The sequence below is a fragment of the Furipterus horrens genome, unplaced genomic scaffold (genome assembly GCF_987537825.1).
Source record: "Furipterus horrens unplaced genomic scaffold, mFurHor1.1.pri manual_scaffold_5, whole genome shotgun sequence".
Taxonomy (NCBI): Eukaryota; Metazoa; Chordata; class Mammalia; order Chiroptera; family Furipteridae; genus Furipterus; species Furipterus horrens.
The window spans coordinates 189,772,651-189,793,718 of NW_028327175.1; the positions used below are offsets into that span (position 1 = coordinate 189,772,651).

The 21,068-nt window shown below is 36.4% G+C and overlaps 1 protein-coding gene across 7 annotated transcripts in view; it reads left to right on the top strand.

Moving 5' to 3' along the window:
* Window positions 1-21,068, top strand: part of VTI1A (vesicle transport through interaction with t-SNAREs 1A) — a 337,855-nt gene that overhangs the window by 63,691 nt on the left and 253,096 nt on the right. For 6 of the 7 annotated variants that reach the window (XM_090278596.1, XM_090278593.1, XM_090278598.1 and 3 more), the window contains exon 4: window positions 18,681-18,758. The exons of the other annotated variant lie outside the window; for it this stretch is intronic. In XM_090278596.1, the coding sequence (XP_090134722.1) occupies window positions 18,681-18,758 (78 nt within the window). The remainder of the gene's footprint in view (window positions 1-18,680; window positions 18,759-21,068) is intronic. 7 annotated transcript variants of the gene reach the window in all.

Below are 21,068 nucleotides of genomic sequence, written 5' to 3' on the forward strand. Positions count from 1 at the left end.
GTGTCATTTAATTCTGCCCTGATCTTGATTACTTCCTTCCTTCTGTTCACTCCAGGCTTTGTTTGTTGTTCCTCTAGTTCTTGTAGATGGAGGGTTAGGTTGTTTATTTGAGACTTTTCTATCTTCTTTAGGTAGGTCTGTATTGCTATGACCTTCCCTCTCAGGACTGCCTTCAGTGTGTCCCATAGGTTTTGGGTTGTTGTGTTCATTTTCATTTGTTTCCTGACCTTTTTTGATTTCTTCCTTGATCTCATTCTTCACCCATTCATTATTTAATAACATGTTACTCAGTCTCTACGGATTTAAATATTTTTGAGTTTTTTGCTTGAGGTTGGCTTCTAGTTTCAATCCATTGTGATTGGAGCACATGTTTGATATAATTTCAATTTTCTTAACTTTGTTGAGGCTTGTTTTGTGTCTTAACATGTGGTCTGTCTTTGAAAGTGTTCCATGTGCTTTTGAAAAGAGTGTATATTTTGCTTCTTTGGGGTGAAAGGTTCTGTAGATATCAACGAAGTGCATTTGATCTAGAGTGTCTTTAGTGCTGCAATATCCTTGTTGATTCTTTGTTTGGAAGGTCTATCCATTGTTGACAGTGGGGTATTAAAATCCCCTACGACAACTGTGTTGTTGTCAATATCTTTCTTGAAGTCCTCCAAGGTTTTCTTTATATATTTAGGTACTCCTATGTTGGGTGCATATGTGTTTTCAAGGGTTATGTCCTCCCGTTGGACTCCTCCCTTAACTATTATGCAGTGACTTTCTTTGTTGTTTTTTATGGCCTTTGTTTTGAAGTCTATATTGTCTGATACAAATATTGCTACCCCAGCTTTCTTTTCATGTTTGTTTTGCTTGGAATATTTTTTCCATTCCTTCACTTTCAACCTATGTAGATATTTTGTTCTGAGGTGGGTCTCTTGTAGACAGCATATATGCAGGTCGTGTTTTCTTATCCATTCAGCTACCCTGTCTTTTGATTGAAGCATGTAATGAATTTATGTGTAAGGTTATTATTGATCGGAACTTATTCATTGCCATTTTTTTCATACCTGTGTTTTTCTCTCTCTTTCTCTCTCTCTCCCTCTCTCCTCCCCCTTCTCCCTCTTTCCCTCCCTCCCTCCTCCTTGTTATAGCAGTCCCTTTAGCATCTCTTGCAGTGCTGGCTTGGTGGAGATATACTCTTTCAGCCTTCTTTTGTTGCGAAGCTTTTTATTTCACCTTCTACTTTAAATGAGAGCCTTGCTGGATAGAGTAGTTTTGGTTATAGGTCCTTGCCTTTCATTACCTGGTATATTTCTTGCCAGTCCCTTCTGGCTTGTAGTGTTTCTTCAGAGAAATCATCTGATAGCCGTATTGTTGCTCCCTTGTATGTTACTAGCTGTTTCTCCCTTGCTGTCTTTAAGATTCTCTCTTTGTCTTTAAAATTTGCCATTTTAATTATGAGGTGTCTCTTTGATCTCCATCTGGCTGCTCTAGGGTTGCCCTTTATTCAGGTTATGTTGGCTCTCTTGTTTTACTTGGACTTTGATTATTGATGGCTCATTTGTTGGTGGGTTCTCCCCTCTGGTTGGCTGAGTGGGAGTCACAACTCCCACCACATCTTGTATGTACCTGTTGTGAAGTGTCTTTTGTTCTCCTTGGTTTCCAAACTTCATATCAACTAAGATTCCATTGAATATCCAATTTATTTGTCAGCAGATCAGCTGAGTATTTGAGTTGGGGGCAAGAGCAAGTGGACTCAATTTCCACCTACTTGGCTGCCATATTCTCTCTTCTGAACCAGAAAAATATTATGCTGCACTGCACTCCAGTTCACCTCCGCATGGACACTGGAAGGCACACTGAGCTCCATCCTGTAATTTTTGATTGCATGCTAGAGATTTTATATAATAGAGCAATAAAGAGTGATATAAGTAAAATTTTATCCCCAAATAAACCAGAACAAACAAAAAACATCATTCACTTTTCTTTTAGGTTTCTATCGTGAAGTGGCTAAGTCAATCTGACATTTTCTAGGCTGTGTGCGGGCCTTTTTTTTTTTTTTTTTTTTACAGCCCCAGTTTAATTCACATTTTGAGGCTGGAGTTAGAGTTTTCCTTTCAATGGAGTTTGAGCTGTGAACACTGGTGAGTTTCCAGAGTATTTCTTTCTGCTATCCAGGAGAGCCACAGTCTTTTTGATTTATGGGAAATCTCAATCTCCACTTTACAGCCTCTGGGGTACTCTCTTTCCTCTCCAGCCTTGCTCCTGGCTGTCTGTATCTTGGGAGATTTCTCTCTGCCCTTCTACATTAATCATGACTTAGAAGGGTAGTTGCCTTGCATAGTTTGAAGATCCAGAATGCCTCAGAGGACTTTCTGTCAGCTCTCCTGTACCCCTCTTCCATTCCTTCTTTCACTGGCTGAAAATGCCTCAGATAGGTTTCTATCAGCTATCATTCTTCATCCCTGGCCTATAGTAGCCAAGATCTCTGAGGGCTTAGCATGCACTTTCTTAGCTCTGAAACCTTGGACCCCACCTTCAGAGGGCCAGCTGCCTTAGAATTGGGGAGGTCTTGTGTAACCCAAGGGAGCATCTCTTTCAGCAATCTGCCATGCCCTGAGCACCCAGTGATGACCCACAGGAAAGCATCCATTGGTAAATCCTATATCTCACTCTGTTTGACTCAGGTGCCTTGAAATCCTAACCTGTTGTGCCAGCCCTAATGTGACCCTAAAATCTTTGTTACAAGTTCGGCTGGTTTCTTTTTACCTACATCTGCGGAGGTTCCTTTCGCTCCTCCCAGAATGAGAACAGCCATGGGTCTGTTCTCTGATAATGAAAAGCTCTTGGTTTTCTGGAACGTACTTCATTAGATGTCTTTGTGTCAACAGCTTTCTGAGAGGTTTTAAAGTTATGGTTGTGTAGCTTTTCCAGCTTGTTCTTTTTGTTAAGGCAAAAGCAATGGTCTCTTGTGATTTTCTACAATCTTCGGGAATCGGAAGTCCTGTGTTATTCTTTATGTAGCCCCGTTCCTCTGCTTCTCTGAACACACTGTGTCCGGGAGGACGTCCACCAGCAGCCTGCTTAGACCCGTTCCCACATCCCCTGTTTCAAACAAAGCATATCGAGTTTGTACTTCAGAATGAGTCCCTCGCCTTCAGGAAGTGTGTTTGGGCTGGCACTGTTTGAGCTCAGCTGTTGTCGAGTCCTGTTATCATCCTTCATGCACTTTGTCACCTTCTACCAAGTGGCTCTGCATGATCTCATCTGCCTTTGGACACCTCTCCACATATTTTGGGATCTATGAATAATATCTGTTTTCTAGTTTTTCCAAGAACAGAGAATTCAGAGTACATTTGTTCTTGTTCCTCCTCCACCTACCCCATCCCAGGAGGGAGGGAGAGGCAAAAAGTGATGATTTAGAGGGAGCCTGTTAACTTATGCAGCTGTGTTTGTATGGCAAGACTCATTCAATCATCACAACAAGGCAGGCGCTTTTATTTTCCTTTTGCAGATATGCAGACTGAAACTCAGTAAGGTTAGACACCCTCTATGCAATCACATAGGTGATCAATTGCAAAGCTGGGGTTTGAATCCTAGTTTAATTCAGAGTTAAATAATGTGCTGCTAACCAAGCACATTATCTTTGAAGCATCTATGTTGTATTACTGTCCAGATTCTTTTCAGGGTTTGGGATAACATATACAAATATTTTTTCTTTTAGGGGCAGAGCAGAAGGGTGATGGGGCCCTGAATCCTCAAAAAAAAAGCACTGAGGCTCAAAGCAGAGAAAGTCCAGTTCAGACATATATAAAAAGAATCAAAAGAAAAAAGAATAATAATGGGAGACAATATTGAGTCCCAAGAGCCAGAAGGGACCAGATTGCCACTGCATTCTGGTTTTTATAGTCAGGAGTCTGGGTGATAACCAGGAGCAGACCTGAAATGTCCATGTTGGGTAAGTTGTGTGAGACCATCTTAAAATAATGCGCTGAGAGGGCAAACCCAGAATTTTGTGTGCTAGAGGAATGAACTTGCTGGCATTCTCAATAATAATTATTATTATAATCTGAGCAATTATTTTTCTTTAATTCCTAGTATGTGTTAAGTACGATACTAACTGAACTTTACCTTGGCCAGACCTGAGGTACATAGGGGTTCAAAAACCTGCTTATTCATCACAATTGGAAAAGGACAGGGCTTGGATTTGTATCCAAACTAATCAGGTGCCCAAAGTGAAGGCCTTTGTAATTTATCATGTTGTTTCCCCAAAGGGCAAGAAACTAAGAGTAACAAAAATTAGCTCCAAAACTCAAATAAAAATTCAAGTGTATAGGTAATTTTAAATATATTCACAGGAGAAATAAGATTGAACAGAAAAAGCAGTTGCCTCAACTTTACATGCCAGGGGTAAGATTGGGTACACTGTGGTTTTTGTTAGGTTCTGGAAGACTCCATCTCTGAGTGCAGTGGGGCTACCATGTGTGAAGGTAATTCAGAGAAATTCAGGGGTGGGTCCTTCAGAATAAAGGCTTGGAAAATTAGACAGATGCAGAAAGGTCCTGCCATCATTTTCCCTGGATGGAAAGTTATGGAGTTTTTAAGTGTCCAAGTTTGTGAAGTACTGTTATGCCAAGTGCAGTCAGCAGCTGACATTAATCTCCACTGTGTGTGTAACTATAGTATCATAGGTCTCCATTTAAGTTAGGGAAATAATTCCTGACAGCACCAGTGACTACTGGCAAACCTCATTTGAGAAAGTAAAGGAACCTCCTCCCGGAGGTCTTTATAAGATACATTCAGTGTGCAATGGTACAAGGGACTGAGGCCCAGTAGGGGAGCTCTCAAGGTGCCTTCTAGCTCTGAGGTTCTATTTGTATTGCATGTTGATAGAGTGCCCAAATCAATTATGTTCTTCTCAGAGAATAGAATTACCTTCCGTTCCTCTCCGGGGCTATCACAGTCAAAATTAGAAAGATTAGCAATACTTTGGTTGCCAAGTCAAGTCAAAGTTTAGTGGGCACGTCTAACTATCCACAAGTGGGTATTCTCTTCCAGAACGTTAGAGAATGACCTACGAGCATGGTAAAAGATCTTTCATCAGTGCAAAACACTCCGATGAAATTTGCATTAGGTTCCTCTAGGCATTTGTGTAAATAATAATAATAATAATAATAATAATAATAATAATAATAATAATAATTTATTATCTTTTAGGCAATCTAATTTAGAATTATTGTCCTAAAAACTTTTAATTCAGAATACAATAAAGGAACAGAAAAAAGAAATGCAGTGTATTGCCAAATTGTTTTCAATGGTAGATAATATTTTGTTATTTTGAATGGATAACTTTGAATTTCTCGAACCATTTATGATTTAGAGTCCATTCTAATAGCTGAACTATAAAAGATAATTATGTCATTCACTCAAAACTGCAAATATAATCCTGTATTTTTATTGAAAACACCATCATATATGGTAAAAATGAACAATTTAAATTGTCTGCATTTTTAAGGAATAATGTTCTCATATTTTTGTTTAACGTTAATTATCATTTATCTAGTCAAGGATTTGACATTTATATATAGCTAATCTCAGATATTATCTAGTGGTAATTATTAGTTTACCAGAAACCTACATTCTCTTCTCCTAATAATCTTTCCACACTTTTTATTTTAGACTTCCTATTTGGAAATAATTTCAAGCTTTCAGAAAAGCTTGAAGAATAGTTCAAAGAATATACGTATACTCTTTACCTAGAGTTACCTATTAACATTTTGTTCCATTTGCTTTATCATTTATGTATGTCTTCTCTATTGATCTCTTGCTCTCTATCTGTATATGTATATATTTTGTAAGTAAGTTGCATACATCATGCATCTGTTCATGTTTTTAAAGTAATGTGATTTTATAACTTTATTCAAAGTAAAAATAATTTTTCTCATGTAGCTCTATTATTCGCCAACGTGTAGAGGCAACTTGAAGCGTTATATTTTACCTTGCTTTTGCCCTGTTTTCTACTTTGGCTACTATTCATGAGGTCCTTTTCATGCCTTGTATCTGGAGGGTTTTTTTTTTTTTTTTTTCCAGATTGTTCCTTAATAAAGTCTCAGGTCTTTACATAAAGCACCTGTTGCAACAACGTATAATATTATAGCTTCACCGTTTGACATATTACAGAATTTTGTAAGGTACTGAATTCTTGTTACATAATTTTAACTGAAGAAAACTCATTTTCAAAATATAAATATTTGCATTTGAATACTTGAACTAGTTAGATTTCTATTCAGTAAAATTACATGGGTTCAATTGAATTTTTTGACGCTTAGGTTTATTTATTTTCTGTTTCAGTTTGATGCAGATTCACAGGGCTGAATTTGCATTGTTGCATATTTTTCTCACTGCAGTTTCTAATTCCATCGTCTAAGACTGGATTCCACTGAAGGCGTAGCTACATGAGTTTCAGAATGAAATGCAGCTGATAGTAGAGGGAATGGGACTCAAGTCAAACAGAAATAATAGGGGAGGAGAAATTTATTACCCTATTTTTATTGATGTAATTTATCAACATCTTTAATGTTTGTGATTGACATCAACTTTAATAGATCAACTCTGAATGTTTTTTCAAATAGTCTGAAATATGGAAAAAATTAGGTGAAACAGCAGTGAGGTCAGCTCTCTAAAGTTTTCACTTGCTTTTTGTGAATGTTGAAGACACAGAGCCAGTATCAATTTAGGCTCAGGGAGAATGATGGTCTCGCTACTCAAACAGACTGTTTTGTGGGCAGAGGTGCCCCTGCATTCCCAGAAGGACTATAGATCAGGAAATACACTCAAAATGCAGCGCAACGTCACCTTTCTCATGCAGCCACTGAATATTGACTTGGAATTTCATTAGAAAGCCTCATTCTCTTCTGATAGCATGTGATTCCTGTCTGTTGGTGGTTTTATTTTTCCCCCTTATATGTTCATTAGTATTATCCATACTACTTGTTTGCTTCATGCTAGACCTCTGCCAGAAAAACTAGACAAAATTAGTTCCAAGAACATTTTTTCTTTCTGTAATGCCAATACCCAGGATGTGTGATCTATAGTAATTCTTATTCATTTGAAATACAGCAATTTGTTCCTGTCAGTAGAGGATAGGTTTGTTGTTTTAAATTGCCAGGTGTTGTTTTTGTTGGCATGTTCCCCAATACAAATTGAATGGCTGACAAAAATCTATTTGTATGACAGTTCAATCTGGATAAGTGCCCTCTGTTGCCTAACAGTACAATTTGGGGTCTCAGAGATAAAAGCCAACCGAATGCCAGGCTTGTAGTAGAGCTTCTTCGTGCAGATAACAGAAGTAATCCATATTCCTCAGGTCCACAAATCAGACAAACAAAGGAGAAATATGCATGCACATCGTCTCATTTGAAATGGTGGTCTTTTAGCTTCTACATAATAAAAAATGGGAATATCTAACTTAGGAGAACAATAGAACAGCTGATATGAGAGATGCCTATATGAGAAATTAAAGAGAAATGTATTGACTTATAAAGTTGGAGAGAAGTCTATTGCTTAGCATTTTCCCATAGTGTGTCAGCTTCTGTTGAATGAATTTGCTTTCTATTTTAACATGCCTATTCTGAAATGTTATATCTTTAGACACAGATTCTTTTATAGCTTTGATATTTTGCTAGAGGTAGGGTTGAAGGGGTCTCCTTTCCTCCCAAGACGAGGAGCTGAGAATTTATGCCTGTTGGCTTACCTCTGCCTAAAATCGTGTCAGTCTTTATATACAAGTATCTCTCAGATATAATTTGTGTATAAAAAAAGGGATAAAATATGTATAACAACAGTTATGAGGAAATAATCGGGACTACTACATAAGAAAACAGACATCCTGGAAATATAGCTAAGGGCTCCAGTTGTAGATATTCTGAAAAATAAGAGTCTAAGCCATGGGGCTTATTGATCGATTGGATATGGGAAGTAAGAGAGTGGGACAAGTTCTAGGTTTTTATCTGGGGAGACCATGTACATGGTAACAACATGAAATTAGAGAAAGCAGAAAGAACAGCAGTATATATAGAGAGAAAAAAGCCCCACTTGTGTTAAGTCTGACATGCCTTTTGGTGATCTAAGGCGCCCCGTAGGAGTTAGATTTGTGTGAAGAGTATGTAGAAACATGTCTTTGCTAGCCTCTGGATGGTATTAGAACGATGGATTTAGATGAAGGATAAGAGAGCTAAGTGAGGATGGAGACCTGGGGCAGGCTGAGAGAGAAGTTATAATAGAGGCTGAGGAGGCGAGACCAGCGGGATGGGAGGTTTCCAAAGGAAGGTAGTGCTGTAACTGCTAAGGTGAGCGTGGTCAACACGTCAGGTGCTGTCAAGAGATCAAGTGAAAAAAGGACTAAAAAGTGGCCATTGGAGCCAAAGTTTGTACAGTTTGAGTAACAAAATAAATAAGCAGTATTAGATTATGAGCCAAAGTATAAAATAAATAGTCATGAGTCCATACTGATGTTAATAAGTGATTGAATAATGATTAAATAGATTTCCTGTGCAGAATGACAAATAATGTTCGTAGACACTCCTCCCTTGAGGACATGGAACCTCATTTCCCACTCCACAAATGTGGGTCATGTACAGTGAGGACATCATGGAGAGGAAAAAAGAGTACCTTTACAGTGAAGAAAACTGACTGACTCTACTTCAGCCAAGTGATCAAGGTCAGCCTCAACAGTGACTAAGCCATGTTGCTACTATATACCTTTGAAATGATGTGATGAAAATAGCACTTTACCTCTATGGTCTTCCTCCCCAAAATATATAATTCCGGTTTAGTCATAAGAAAAACTTCAGACAAATCCCAGTTGAGAAGCATTCTACAAAACACCTAACCATTACTCTTCAAAGTTGTTCAGGTCATCAAAGAAAAGTCTAAGATACTGTCACAGCTGAGAGCAGCCTACGGAGACCAGACCACTAATTGCAATGTGGAATCTTGGTTGTATTCTGGGACAAAAGAAGAACAATAGGTACTAAGGAAATTTTGAAAATGTATGGGCCTCAGTTAATAATGATGTATAATAACAAACAATTGATTCGCTAATTGTGACAAGCTTACCATATTAATGTAAGATGTTAATAACAGGGAAACTGGGTGTGAGTTATATGGGAACTCTGTACTGTCTTTGCAACTGTTCTATAATTCTATAACTATTCTAAAATAAAAAGCTTAGTTAAAAAACATGGCCAATGAGTTTGACAACTGGGAAGTCATTGGTGATCCTGGGCATCCTGTGTTGTGGTAGGAGAGAATCCAGTTTGTTGTAAGTTGAAGTGACTGGGACATCAGTAAGTGGAGTTAGTGCTTGTAGAATATTCTTTCAAGAAGCTTGGCTAGGAAGAGAAGGATAAAAAGAGGTTGGGCATTAGTTTGGGAGAGTATTATAGGGTAAAATAACTTTTTCAAGAGCTAATCCAACTCAATGCCAGGAAGACAAACAACCCAATTAAGATATGGACAAAAGACCTGAATAGACACTTCTCCAAAGAGGACACACAGAGCACCTATAGAAATATGAGAAAATGCTCAACATCACTAATCATCAGAGAAATGCAAATTAAAACCTCAGTGAGGTATCATCTTACACCTGTCAGAATGGCTACCATCAATAAATCAACAAACAATAAGTATTGGTGAGGACATGGGGAAAAGGGAACCCTAGTGCACTGTTGGTGGGAATGCAGACTGGTACAGCCACTGAGGAAAACAATGTGGAGTATTCTTAAAAAATTAAGAATGGAACTCTCTTTTGACCTAGCAATTCCACTTCAGGGAATGTATCCCAAGGATCTTGAAACACCAATACAAGAAAATATATGCACCCTATGTTTAAAGCAGCGCTATTTACAAAAGCCAAGATTAGGAAACAGCCTAAATGCCTACCAGTAGATGATTAGATGAAAAAAGCTGTGGTATATTTACACAATGGCATATTACGCAACAGTAAAAAAAGGGCAAAAGTCTTACATTTTAAACAGCATGGATCGACCTGGAGAAAATTATGCTAAGTGTATTGTGCCAATCAGTGAAAGAAAAATACCACACGATGTCACTTATGTGTAGAATCTAATGAACAAAATAGTAACAGAAGTTTTGATGCATTCAATGGATTTACAGCTGCCAGAAAGGAGGTGGGGGATGGGATGAAACATGGTGAAGGGATTAACTAAAGAACGCTTATGCACAACCCATGAGCACGGACAACAATGGGGGGACTGGCATAGGGAGGGCAGAGGGAGGGGCTGCAAGGAGGTGGGGAAAGGACGAAAAAGTGGGAACAACTGTAACAATATAAACAATAATAAATAGGTAGATAAAAATAATAAATAAAGCTGGAGTACCCTTAAAAATGTTTATATTCTTAAAGAAAGGACCAATAGAGAGAGACACATGAAAGATACAAGAGGAAGAACATTTAATTGATGAAGCAAAGCCCCTGAGTAGGCAAGAATTTATCCTATTCAACAGAAAATGGAGAAATTTTTAAGAAAAACATGTTTATGAATCAGATATGAATATTTATATTTATTATATTTAATAGTTTGGGGTCACTGTGGTGTAGGAGTAATCTTCAAAATGTTTTCATAGAGAATTTGGGCTAAAAGAATTTTATTTTATTGCCTAAGTATCATAGTTTTATTGGCTATATTCATAAAGCATTGAAAAGCATATTGTACATCTTTGCATTATGAGTACTGTAACCTCACTATAACACAGCATATTCTATAATAAAGAATCTGTCACAACATGGGTCCAAGAGTAAGTACCAGGAAAAATATATTATAAAAATTGTTTGCCTATCAGAAGGCTGCTTCCAGTCTAGAATTTAGAGTAACCACGTAGGGAGTCACCTGATCCCAGGGCTAAGCAGGCACTTCTTAACACATCTTAATAACCATAACCGGTGAGGCTCCTTTCCTGCCCTATGGGTAGATTATTGTTGCTTTATGGTGTAGCCTTTGAAGATTAATCTTGAAACCTATCTAGTTACACCCATAGGTGTGGTTGTGACTCACCCTCTAAGATCAGACAAATAAAACATTCTAAAGCATTTGTCATCCTTGAACTTTCAAATTTATTATCAATATTCTAGATGTTGACAATAACATGTAAGTAAAGGTTTGGTTTTTGTTTATTTTAGAGCAGGGTGACAGGAAACAAAATCTACAGACTAACCAACCGATGATAAGTTCACAGAGCTGGGTAAATGGTACAGCCAACCTTGCTTTGGGGAATGAGTCATAAGACAACCCCAGCCTGTCCTGGTGGTCTGGTATAGTGACAAGAGCTATGGCATTGAGAAATGGATCCTGTCCTTGTTCTGCCTGTTCTTTCCAAGCTGTGTAGCCTTGGGTAGAGAGCTCATCTTGCTTAGAACTCTTCATCTCTAAATGTGTGGCTGGTCTAGATGATGCCTCATGTCACTGTCAACTAAAAGATTCTGTCACTTATGTGTTACTAAATGTGTATGATACATACAATGTGTCAGTTACAGAGACTCCTCGGGATCATTTGCTCTTGGGTATCTAAATCACTTGAAATTATGGCTATTGACAGATTTTTCAATGAATGATCACTTTTCCTCCCTAATGCTAGGCAGATTACATAGGAAAATGTAAATACAACTTAATTGTATAAATGTATAAACTTTACTTAGTAGTTCTTTAAAAAATACAAATGAACCATTTGTTCCATACATTCATTTGTCAGAGAGTGTGTATCGTTTTCAAACAAAATAGTGAACAGTTTGGACATTCTGATTATTTCAAATACTGTCTGTGGAGTTATTTTATTTTGTATTCAGAGAAACTTTATAAAGAAATAGATTTCCTCCACCGCATACTTACTCTATTCCAGATGTGGACAACATCTGGGCATTCTATCATGAGCTGATTTTTTGAATGAAGTAACTTAATTATTGATTGACAAGCTAACATGATTTAAGACACAGCCACACTGTGTTCAATAGCAGTGTCAAGTCCTAAATACAAGCATATGCAAGCAACCGGGGCCATGATACTGACTTAACTCAAGTTGCATTTTCAAACACTAATGCCAAACTCAAATTTCAGGCTTAAGTTTAAAAGTGCCGGAGAAGGAAATGAAGAAGTGCAGTTGCTTGATTTCTGGGCTCTCTGTTTTACAAATCATTAAATGATGTAGCAGCAGTGTGGTTGGAGTTCCTAGTATAAATAAAAGCCTCTTCTAGCATTGTGAAACACAAATAGAGTTATTATTCCATATGGATTGCATATGGGTTTGTGTGAGCCTGTATGTGTTTGTGTGTGTGTGTGTGTGTGTGCGTATGTGTGTATATATATGTTCACATGTGATATGACAGCTAAATTTGAAAAAATAAGAGAAAATATAGTATAATTTATCTTATTTACAGCCAAAACATAAATATCCTATCTAACCATGTAATATGTTTCTTTGAAAGGACAAGCAAAATAATAAATGAGAGTGATTATAATACAAACACACTGGTATTTAAAGCTTTTTTCCAAAAATATTTAAACATCTCTTCCTGCTATAACAAACTTCAAGAACAATGAGTTGCTTCAGCGCTCTCCCGCTAACCTGCTTTTGCAACTGTTGGGAGCCCAGCAGCAGGGCCGGTTAGTATTTTCTCTCTGGTGGCTTGCATATGGTCCATTGGCCATGAGTTTATGATAGATAGGAAGTGTGTTTTCCCTTTATTAACACTACAGTATTGGTGACATGTGGCATGTGCACTTTCCAGTGAATGAGCTTGACCTTTAACTCTAAAGAGTCCCCTGAGCAAGAGCAAGCCATGTTTAGTGAAATGATTACTTAAAAGAAACAGATTGGAACTTAATTTCTCTGATATCATTGAAGAAATTCAGTAAACTTTTTATCATTAAAAATTGCCCAAAAATTGTAGCAGCAAAAATAGGGAACTGGGCAAAGCAATGTAGTGGAATTACTGGGTTAAATATTATGCACTTTTTGAAGCTACTTTTGGTATATAATGGCACATCATTCTCTAGGAGGGAGGCACTAATTTGTACTCTTTAGTCCCGTATGTGTACTGGTTTTAGTGCATCTTTTTCAATGTTATCAACTAATATTTAGTTGAATATTCTTTGCAGGGTTATCACATCCAAGGTATTATGGACCAGTTTCCAAATGTTTATAATATTTAAGTCCGCACAACAGCTCTTGGAAATAAATATTGTCACCACTCTTTTAGTGATTGAAGAACCTAATACTCAGAAAACATAATTTGACCAAAATCACATCTTGACATCCTGTCTCTGCTCTCTTCCCTCAGTGCCTGGGCTTTTTCATCCTAACGACTTCCCAGGGATCAGACATGTGCCTAGTAGTTTACTCTGCCTTTACCTAAATCATGCAGTATGGCATGTTTTAATCCTAGATCGTGTTTTGCTAGAAATTAATATAACACAGAGAACACTGTACTAAACACGATTTCACAAATTCCTTTTTATTTTCTTCTCCCAAATGTCAGTATCCTGTCCTAGCCTGATGAGCCTTTTTACAAGTCCTGGGTCAGTGGTTGAGTGTGGATGAAAAGCTGAAATTGGCCATAGAGAAATAGAAATTGAGGTTAAAAATGGAATGCTTTGTGCCAAAGAGAGATGCATTTTAGAAAATGCCATCTGGGCATTTCAGAAGTATGATATTAATTAGAACCAGATAAAATTAGGTAAGAAATGAATGCCAGCAATTATAATGCTAGCTAATAAATATAATTCCACAGTATTCTGTAGATATCCCAAAGTGTTAATTATAACAGGAGCAGTTAAATTCTTTAGAGCAGTTAAATTCTTTGGCTATGAAAGCATAACAGTTTTTAATAGATGTATCACCTGGTAACCTTGAGCATTATTAAATATATGTAGACTGAAAGAAGTGGTAGAAGCAATGGAAAAGTCTGGCCAGACTGGGTAATTTGTTTTAGACCTATGGAGAAATCTATTAACCATTTCTTCTATAGACCAATTTGATTAGGAAGTAGGACAAGCTGTTCTTTCATTACTTCTATCAATTATTTGGCTGTCTGCAGCACATAGATTAGAAGAAAGGCCTTTCTTAGTGTTTGTGAATGTTGTGGATTGCTGATTCGTAATTAAAGTACTGAGTGAATAAAATTAGGCCAAAATTGAATGGGAATGAGGAAGTCTTCATTCTGTGATACAGATGTTAGGCACAGATTGTCTTGAGCAGCCCATTCAACACAGGGACATTGTACATAGCCATGGAGTGTTTGCCTCCCATGGAAAACTCAGGCCGAATGCCTTGGAGATGGTTTCCGCTCCCATGCCTTGTGATGTAGCTGTATGGGTATTAATTTAGTGAAATATCCTGTCTGCCAGGTGTGGGAACTAGCTGATTTTATTGTAATACCAGATCATTACTTAATTCATATGCAACAGAGTGCAGCACATGGAAAGCATTATAAATCTATTTACAATGTGGCTGGTCTGATGATAACATTGTATTAAATTCCCAGGTGAGGCAATTTAAGCAATTGCTTTGCCATGTGCACTCCTTGGAAATTAAATTCTCATATACGCTTTAGTAATAAACCAAATTCATTGTTATGCTTAAGCTAGTGGTGGGCTGTAGGATCCTCATTCTGGTTATGTACACCGTGTTTCACATGTAGAAACATACAGGAGCAGGATCACAGATCACAGTTCTTAATTAGTTTAAGCTAAGTTAATTCATTTTGTTTCTACAACAGTTTAGCGATGCCTGTCCAGGAATATATTCAGTTCAGTGGGGAAATGTTCAGGCTTGGGTCAAGTAGACAGATTTAAGCCAAATTGCCAGAGAGAACTGAGCAAGGGTATCTGTTTGAACTTGGCTTTGAGAAAAATCAGACACTCAGTATGCAAAAGGTCTGTCTGTTCATATACCAAGTGAAAACTGCTTGGAATCTGAAGTTCTCACCTTCATAACGAAGGACTCACTTCTGTCATCAGTTTAAAATAGCCATTGAGACTTAGTGCATCTAACTTCTTAGGGATAACCGTCAGTTGGTAATGTCATATTTTTATGGGTCATATATGGTCTGTAGATTTCTCTGTCCAGTTGTGTCTAGTTCACCTAAATGTGTAAGTTAGAAGGAATAAGCTTTACACAAACAAAACTAAAAGTGAGAAATGCTCTTGTATTTAACATTGTGTGTGTGTGTGTGTGTGTGTGTGTCAAATATTGTCAGTTGAAGCTTTTCCATCCTTATGGTACAGGCCCCAAATTACAATAGATTACAAACTGCACAGAGCTTCTGTCTTCTCCAGAAGCCACATATAAAGCACCAGTAGACAGTGGTAACTGACAACTAAGACTAAAAATGTTGACAATTTCTTGATTTGCCTGGTTAGCTTATGTATAGAAGTCATTAACTATTTATAAAATGCATTATGAATTGGGTTCCTTCAAACTGTAGCTGAGTGTGTGACATTTCCAGCTCAAATCCTTGTGCTTGCATTTGGCTAAAGTACAGATTTTATACAGTTGATAATAAAGTAAAATTATTTTAGTTAGTTTATCAAGGTAGAGGAGCTGTTTCAGTTTCATTAACGTTGAATCTTCCAAATTAAAATATGACGTACTACTTAGTAATGGACAGTGAGGCTTTTATAAGTTCCGTAAAAGGTGAAATAACTTACTAATTTTTTTTGGAGGAAAATTATTCATAAAATAAGCAGTTTGTCACTCAGAGGAACTTACCTTTTTGGGTATTCAATTAGTTTAATGATGATCCTGCAGGCTCAATTATGGTTGATTACAATGGGCTTAAAATTTCAAACCATAAAATATTAGGAGAAAATACCAATGTCAGCCATTTAAATCTACTTCTTAATAAAACAAAATCTTAATACTTAAAAATTTTTGTAAAATAATACTCAAGTGTAAAGAGTTCAGTTTCCAGCATTGGTTGCATCATTTTCATGAAGGACTGACTATTTCTGATACTTGAAATGAGTTATCTTTTCATTCTTTAACAGAAGTCAGTCCTATCAGGGAACATTTTGTAAACTGAACCTATCATTTACTTAATTACATTCAGAAAGCTGTCCAAATGACCAGTTTTTAACCATCCCAGTGGAAAAGAATGACATTTATAGGGACCACCCTTCAACTGTGGATAAATTCTTAGTTCTCCTCTATTGCTGAGCATGTTCACTCTTAATTGCTGGTTTTCAAAACAAGATGAGATATTTAGGGATACATGCTTATAATTTCCTTATTCTTTTGAAATATAGTAAATCAAAATAAAAATATAATTAACTGAAAAATCTATGCCAGTCTGTTGGTATTTTGGTGAAAAAAAGGGAAAAAACCAAAACAATCTCCGTATGACATTCTTGCATACTGTGGAACATTTTAGTCCCCCATAGTGATGAAGTGAATAATTAAAAAGGCAGCTCTGATACCACAGCCTGTTTAAAGGTTCTCATTTCCTTTAATGCTATAAAATACTTTGCTTAGCTAGTTTGAAACTACTATGGTGGGAATCTCCACATGGGCAAGAGAAAGGTTTAGCTTGATCTAAATATTGTAGTAAGGCCATGCAGTATACTGTCCTTGTAATTTAGCATTTTTAGTATAGTTCTGTATGAAGTTAATAAAAATAGCTAATTAATGGCAGCTTGAGTAAATGCAGTAAGAGAAGCAGACTTAATGACTATGCTGTTTGTGGTGGTAAGACATCTAGCATGTCCACAAGTGAGTGAATTAGGTCACCCCTGAATTGTTGAGACGTCTGATGTAAATGCCGTTACTGACATCAGGCTAATTAGACTTAACTTTTCTACTTTGTCCTCTTTGCAACATTATCAGTTTCATTTATCTACTTAATAGACTTATTGCATTTGCCAAGGTATGCAATATACATTTGTAGCAGGGAATGCAACCTTGGGGGACAGTCTCAGGGCAGGGATGGTATGCCATCATCTACTTTATACTGAAACCTTTTGCATTTTCTTTGTATCTTTTTTCTGAATGTCCAGACGGTAATAAAATGCTGAGGAAATTTTGTGTGATAGAATGAGCAACTGAGCTATGAGGCAGGACCCAGTTTAACCAAAGCTACCTTCAAAACTCCATAAGACTAGCTTTTTTCCCCCTACAAACTAAAAGGGTATCTAGAGTTATTTATTTTTATTTATACTCCATTCAGCCCTTTTCAACTGGGTTATGTCAGAGAGTTAAGCTCCAATGCCCTAAGGCTTTTGTTCTATATAATAAATTAAATTCTTTTTTATGTGTCATTCTTGGGAGAATTGAGAAAATAGTTACTGAAATAATTTTCTGGTATTGTGGTTCATATAAGAACCCCAACAGAGAAAAACTGCTACTTTAAAATGATTTAAAATCTATTGGTTTTTCTTGTCCAAAGTCCCTTTAAATTCTAATGTAATATGATTTTATGTTTAAGATATTATGACCTCCATGTGGCAAAGCAGTGTTACTCATTCATTAGTTTAGAAATCTAATTAAAAATCTGTTGACTTCTGATCATGTATTATGGATAGTCCTTTTAAACTGCAATAATTTTTCAGATAACAGTTGGACTGGTAAGAAATTTTAAGTTCTAAACTGTAGACCCCAAGTGAGAAAGATTGCCATTTGTAAATCAGCTGTTTTTGCTTAGTTAATCCAGAAGCAGAAAAGGCAGCCAAGTAGCCTATAAATCAGAATTTGGGTCTGAAATAGTGAGCTGAAGTAGCATCTAAGGACTGCCCTCTAGCTTCACAACTAATCTTCGGAGCCTTTTAGCTTTTCCAAATGTGTGCCATGCAGATAACTCATGACTTGCTTGCAGACATGTCCCTCTGACTCTACAGGTAAAGGTAGACTTCTTGTAAAACAAAATTTCACTGTGTGAAATGTTGACTCATAGCCCACTTGTCTTTATTTACTGGGATTGTGAAAAGTTGACTCATAGCCTCCTTGCTTTTATTTACAAGGACTGGGAAATTTCATTTGTTTTACGACACACACATACATGCACAGTCCCATACTTTTCCTTAGGCCATTATTTATAGAGGATTTAGAGACATCTAAATTATTGTTTGGAAATGGGGTGGGCTTTTAAATTTCATCTCTTTTTGGTTAGTAACATCACAATAATGAAATATAGATATATAGTTTTTCAGGCATTCCAGTGTATGTGTATGCATATATAATATTATCCTAGAATTAGAGATTTTAAAAGACCTGTTTTGTAAAATCTGTTTCCTGCCACAATATTAAGGAACCCCATATACTCTTGTTTTAATTACAATCTGGTGAGTTTTGCAGCTATACAGCTATGTAGCTGTATTTCCTTTAGTTTATTGTTCTTATTTGAATGGCCATTTATGGAATAATATATCAGTTCCCATCCATTTTGAATATTAATGGAGTACTTACACGGTGCAGAGTTTTCTTTCAGTATTGATATTTGGAAACCCTCTAATTTACATTAAACTTCTCAAGTTCAAGAACTTTACACAACTTTGGTTTGCAGATTTTAGCAAATAGGTTTCCATTAGGGGGCTCTCGAGGTTTGAGATGATCAGCCTTGATACCAATAATGCTTCGAAGGCTTTACTTCCTAATGTTCATCTCGCTCTCTCTCTTTTTGTTTTGTTTTATAGAAAAGGTCACGGATCGCCTACAGTGACGAAGTACGCAATGAGCTCCTAGGGGATGATGGGAATTCCTCAGAGAACCAGGTAGAATGCTAATCAGGAAGGCCCGGTGGGTGGCTGGAGGGTGAAGGAGGTCACTGGCACACTGGGCTCTCAAGCTGCTCCTTCTCAGTATTAGCAGCAACTCATGTGGAAGTGATACTGTTTAATGCAAAGCTGGAGTCTTAATCAACTTCAAAATGTTTCTTGGAGATCTTACATTTAACCCTTTACCTTGGGATCACTGTCTGCTATCTTTAAAAAAAATCTTTTCTTCTCTTTTCTTTATTATTTAGTACTTAAGGAATAACTTGAAACACACTGTTTGCAGACAAAGCCAAGGTCTTCACCTCAAACACATGTAAAAGGAATAAAAAAGTACACAATGCAGCTTTGATAATAATGCAGTATAATTAAATCAACACTTGCAGCAAAACAAATGAAAGTAAGCTTTCAAAATTCAACAGGGCAGCTCAGTCTCCCATTGTGTAGCTTCTTAAAAATACATTCAATAAAACGCACATTGTAAGTGCCAGTGTGGAACTTGGATACTCATACAGAAGTTCTGCGTCTGTCAAATAATCATCATAATAATAATTGTAATGTTGTTTTGCAATTTAAGATCTACATAAACAAAAAATAAGGTACAATTTCTTCTTAAAAGGCCTTATAACTTGGCTGTCAGTTCTCACTGGGTGACACAGTAGTGTCATGACTCTAATTTATATCCCACTTTTTTCTTTGAGTTAATACTGCAGATTTAATTAACTCATATAGATAATGTATATGACTTAAAAAATGTTTCAAGAACCTCAGTGCAGAGATGATTTTTAAAATGTCTCAAAGAACCCTAGTGACTGATTATCTTTGACACTTTTTAAAGATAATAAATGATAGGGAACTTCAGAAGCAAGACCTGAACATGTTTAATTTTACTCTGGCAAGTATTATAAAGGTCTCTATTCTGCCTAAATAAAATAAATCATTCCTTGAGTAAACCAAAACTTTAATAAGATTGTAAAACGTAATAATATGTTGATACACATTATAAAAATTGTATAACTGTATTTACCATTTCAAATAGATTATATTATAGGTCTATATATGCTGAAACTATATTACGATCTACTATAATGCTAATATTATAAATAGGGGTGTTGCTTATGTGATTAAGTTCCCCATCCACCTACACCCCCCACCCCCAAAAAAGGGGAGAAGAGTCATTGAACTGATGATGTTTGTTTTTGCAAAGGTCTCACCTCCACTATTTGGCTGTTATCAGCTTGAGTTCAGATATGTAAACAGTTTAAGATCTGCCTTGGGATTTCAGGTTTCCTGATTGAAATGTGACAATAGCTAAGGGAACAAATATATATGGAGTACATCAAATAGAAATGGGTGATATGAAAAAGGGGGTCTTATCAAAGATTAAGTAATAGAAAGACGAGAGAAAGAATAATATTTTCTCACTATTTTAAGTGAGATTTAGGTTGCTCATACCTCTTTAAATGAGTGAATCCTAATTTTGTTTCCTGTCTTTACTGCAAAAAAAGCATCTTTTTTTTTTGTTTTTTTTTACAAAAATGTGAATGTGTAGTTCCCGTTTCAGTTCTTTTAAAAGCTATAGATCTTTCCCTCGCTTGAAACTACTGCATAATGTAGAGGAAATGGGAAGGAAGGGAGTATTCCTGTCTGACTAGACCCTTTTATTATAGTGGATGTTGCAGTACGGTCAGAGGGCTCCCCCCACCCCACATCTCTTTTTAACTATGTTTGCTTCTCTTAATGGACATTTATGTGCCTCAGACATTTGTCTTACATACATATAGGTGTGGTTTTTTTATGCCTAAAGAAAATATTCCACAAAAATAGATTGAGTTCATATTTTCTAAATTTTTCAAAGTATATTTTGTCACTTTCTAGTGATAACACCGAGATTTGCCATGCACTTGTATAAATCAAAGTTACAAATTCTGAAAGTGCTTGGAAAACCTGAAGTTTCGTTGTAAAAAGCTGTCACTTCAGTAGAGGGTGATAAATTATAGTCATTGGTATGTAACTGTTAGATTATTACTTATGTGATAAATTTTGAATTAGGATTTGAATTTTGACTTAAGTTTAAAGAAAACACACTTAGCGTTTTGGCTATTTAGTTACCAGTTATAGAAAAATTTCCATATTGTAATGAAAAAATTAAATTTTGTTTGTAGGCTTTTTATCATAATATAGGAATTAAAATCCCTCAAACTAAAACATCCTTAAACAGGAACGGTCACTTGAGAATAAGTCTTTATTCTGCATCAGTATTCATCCAGACTATGGAATTAAAACAGAGCCCTTTCTTTAGAGGAAGAA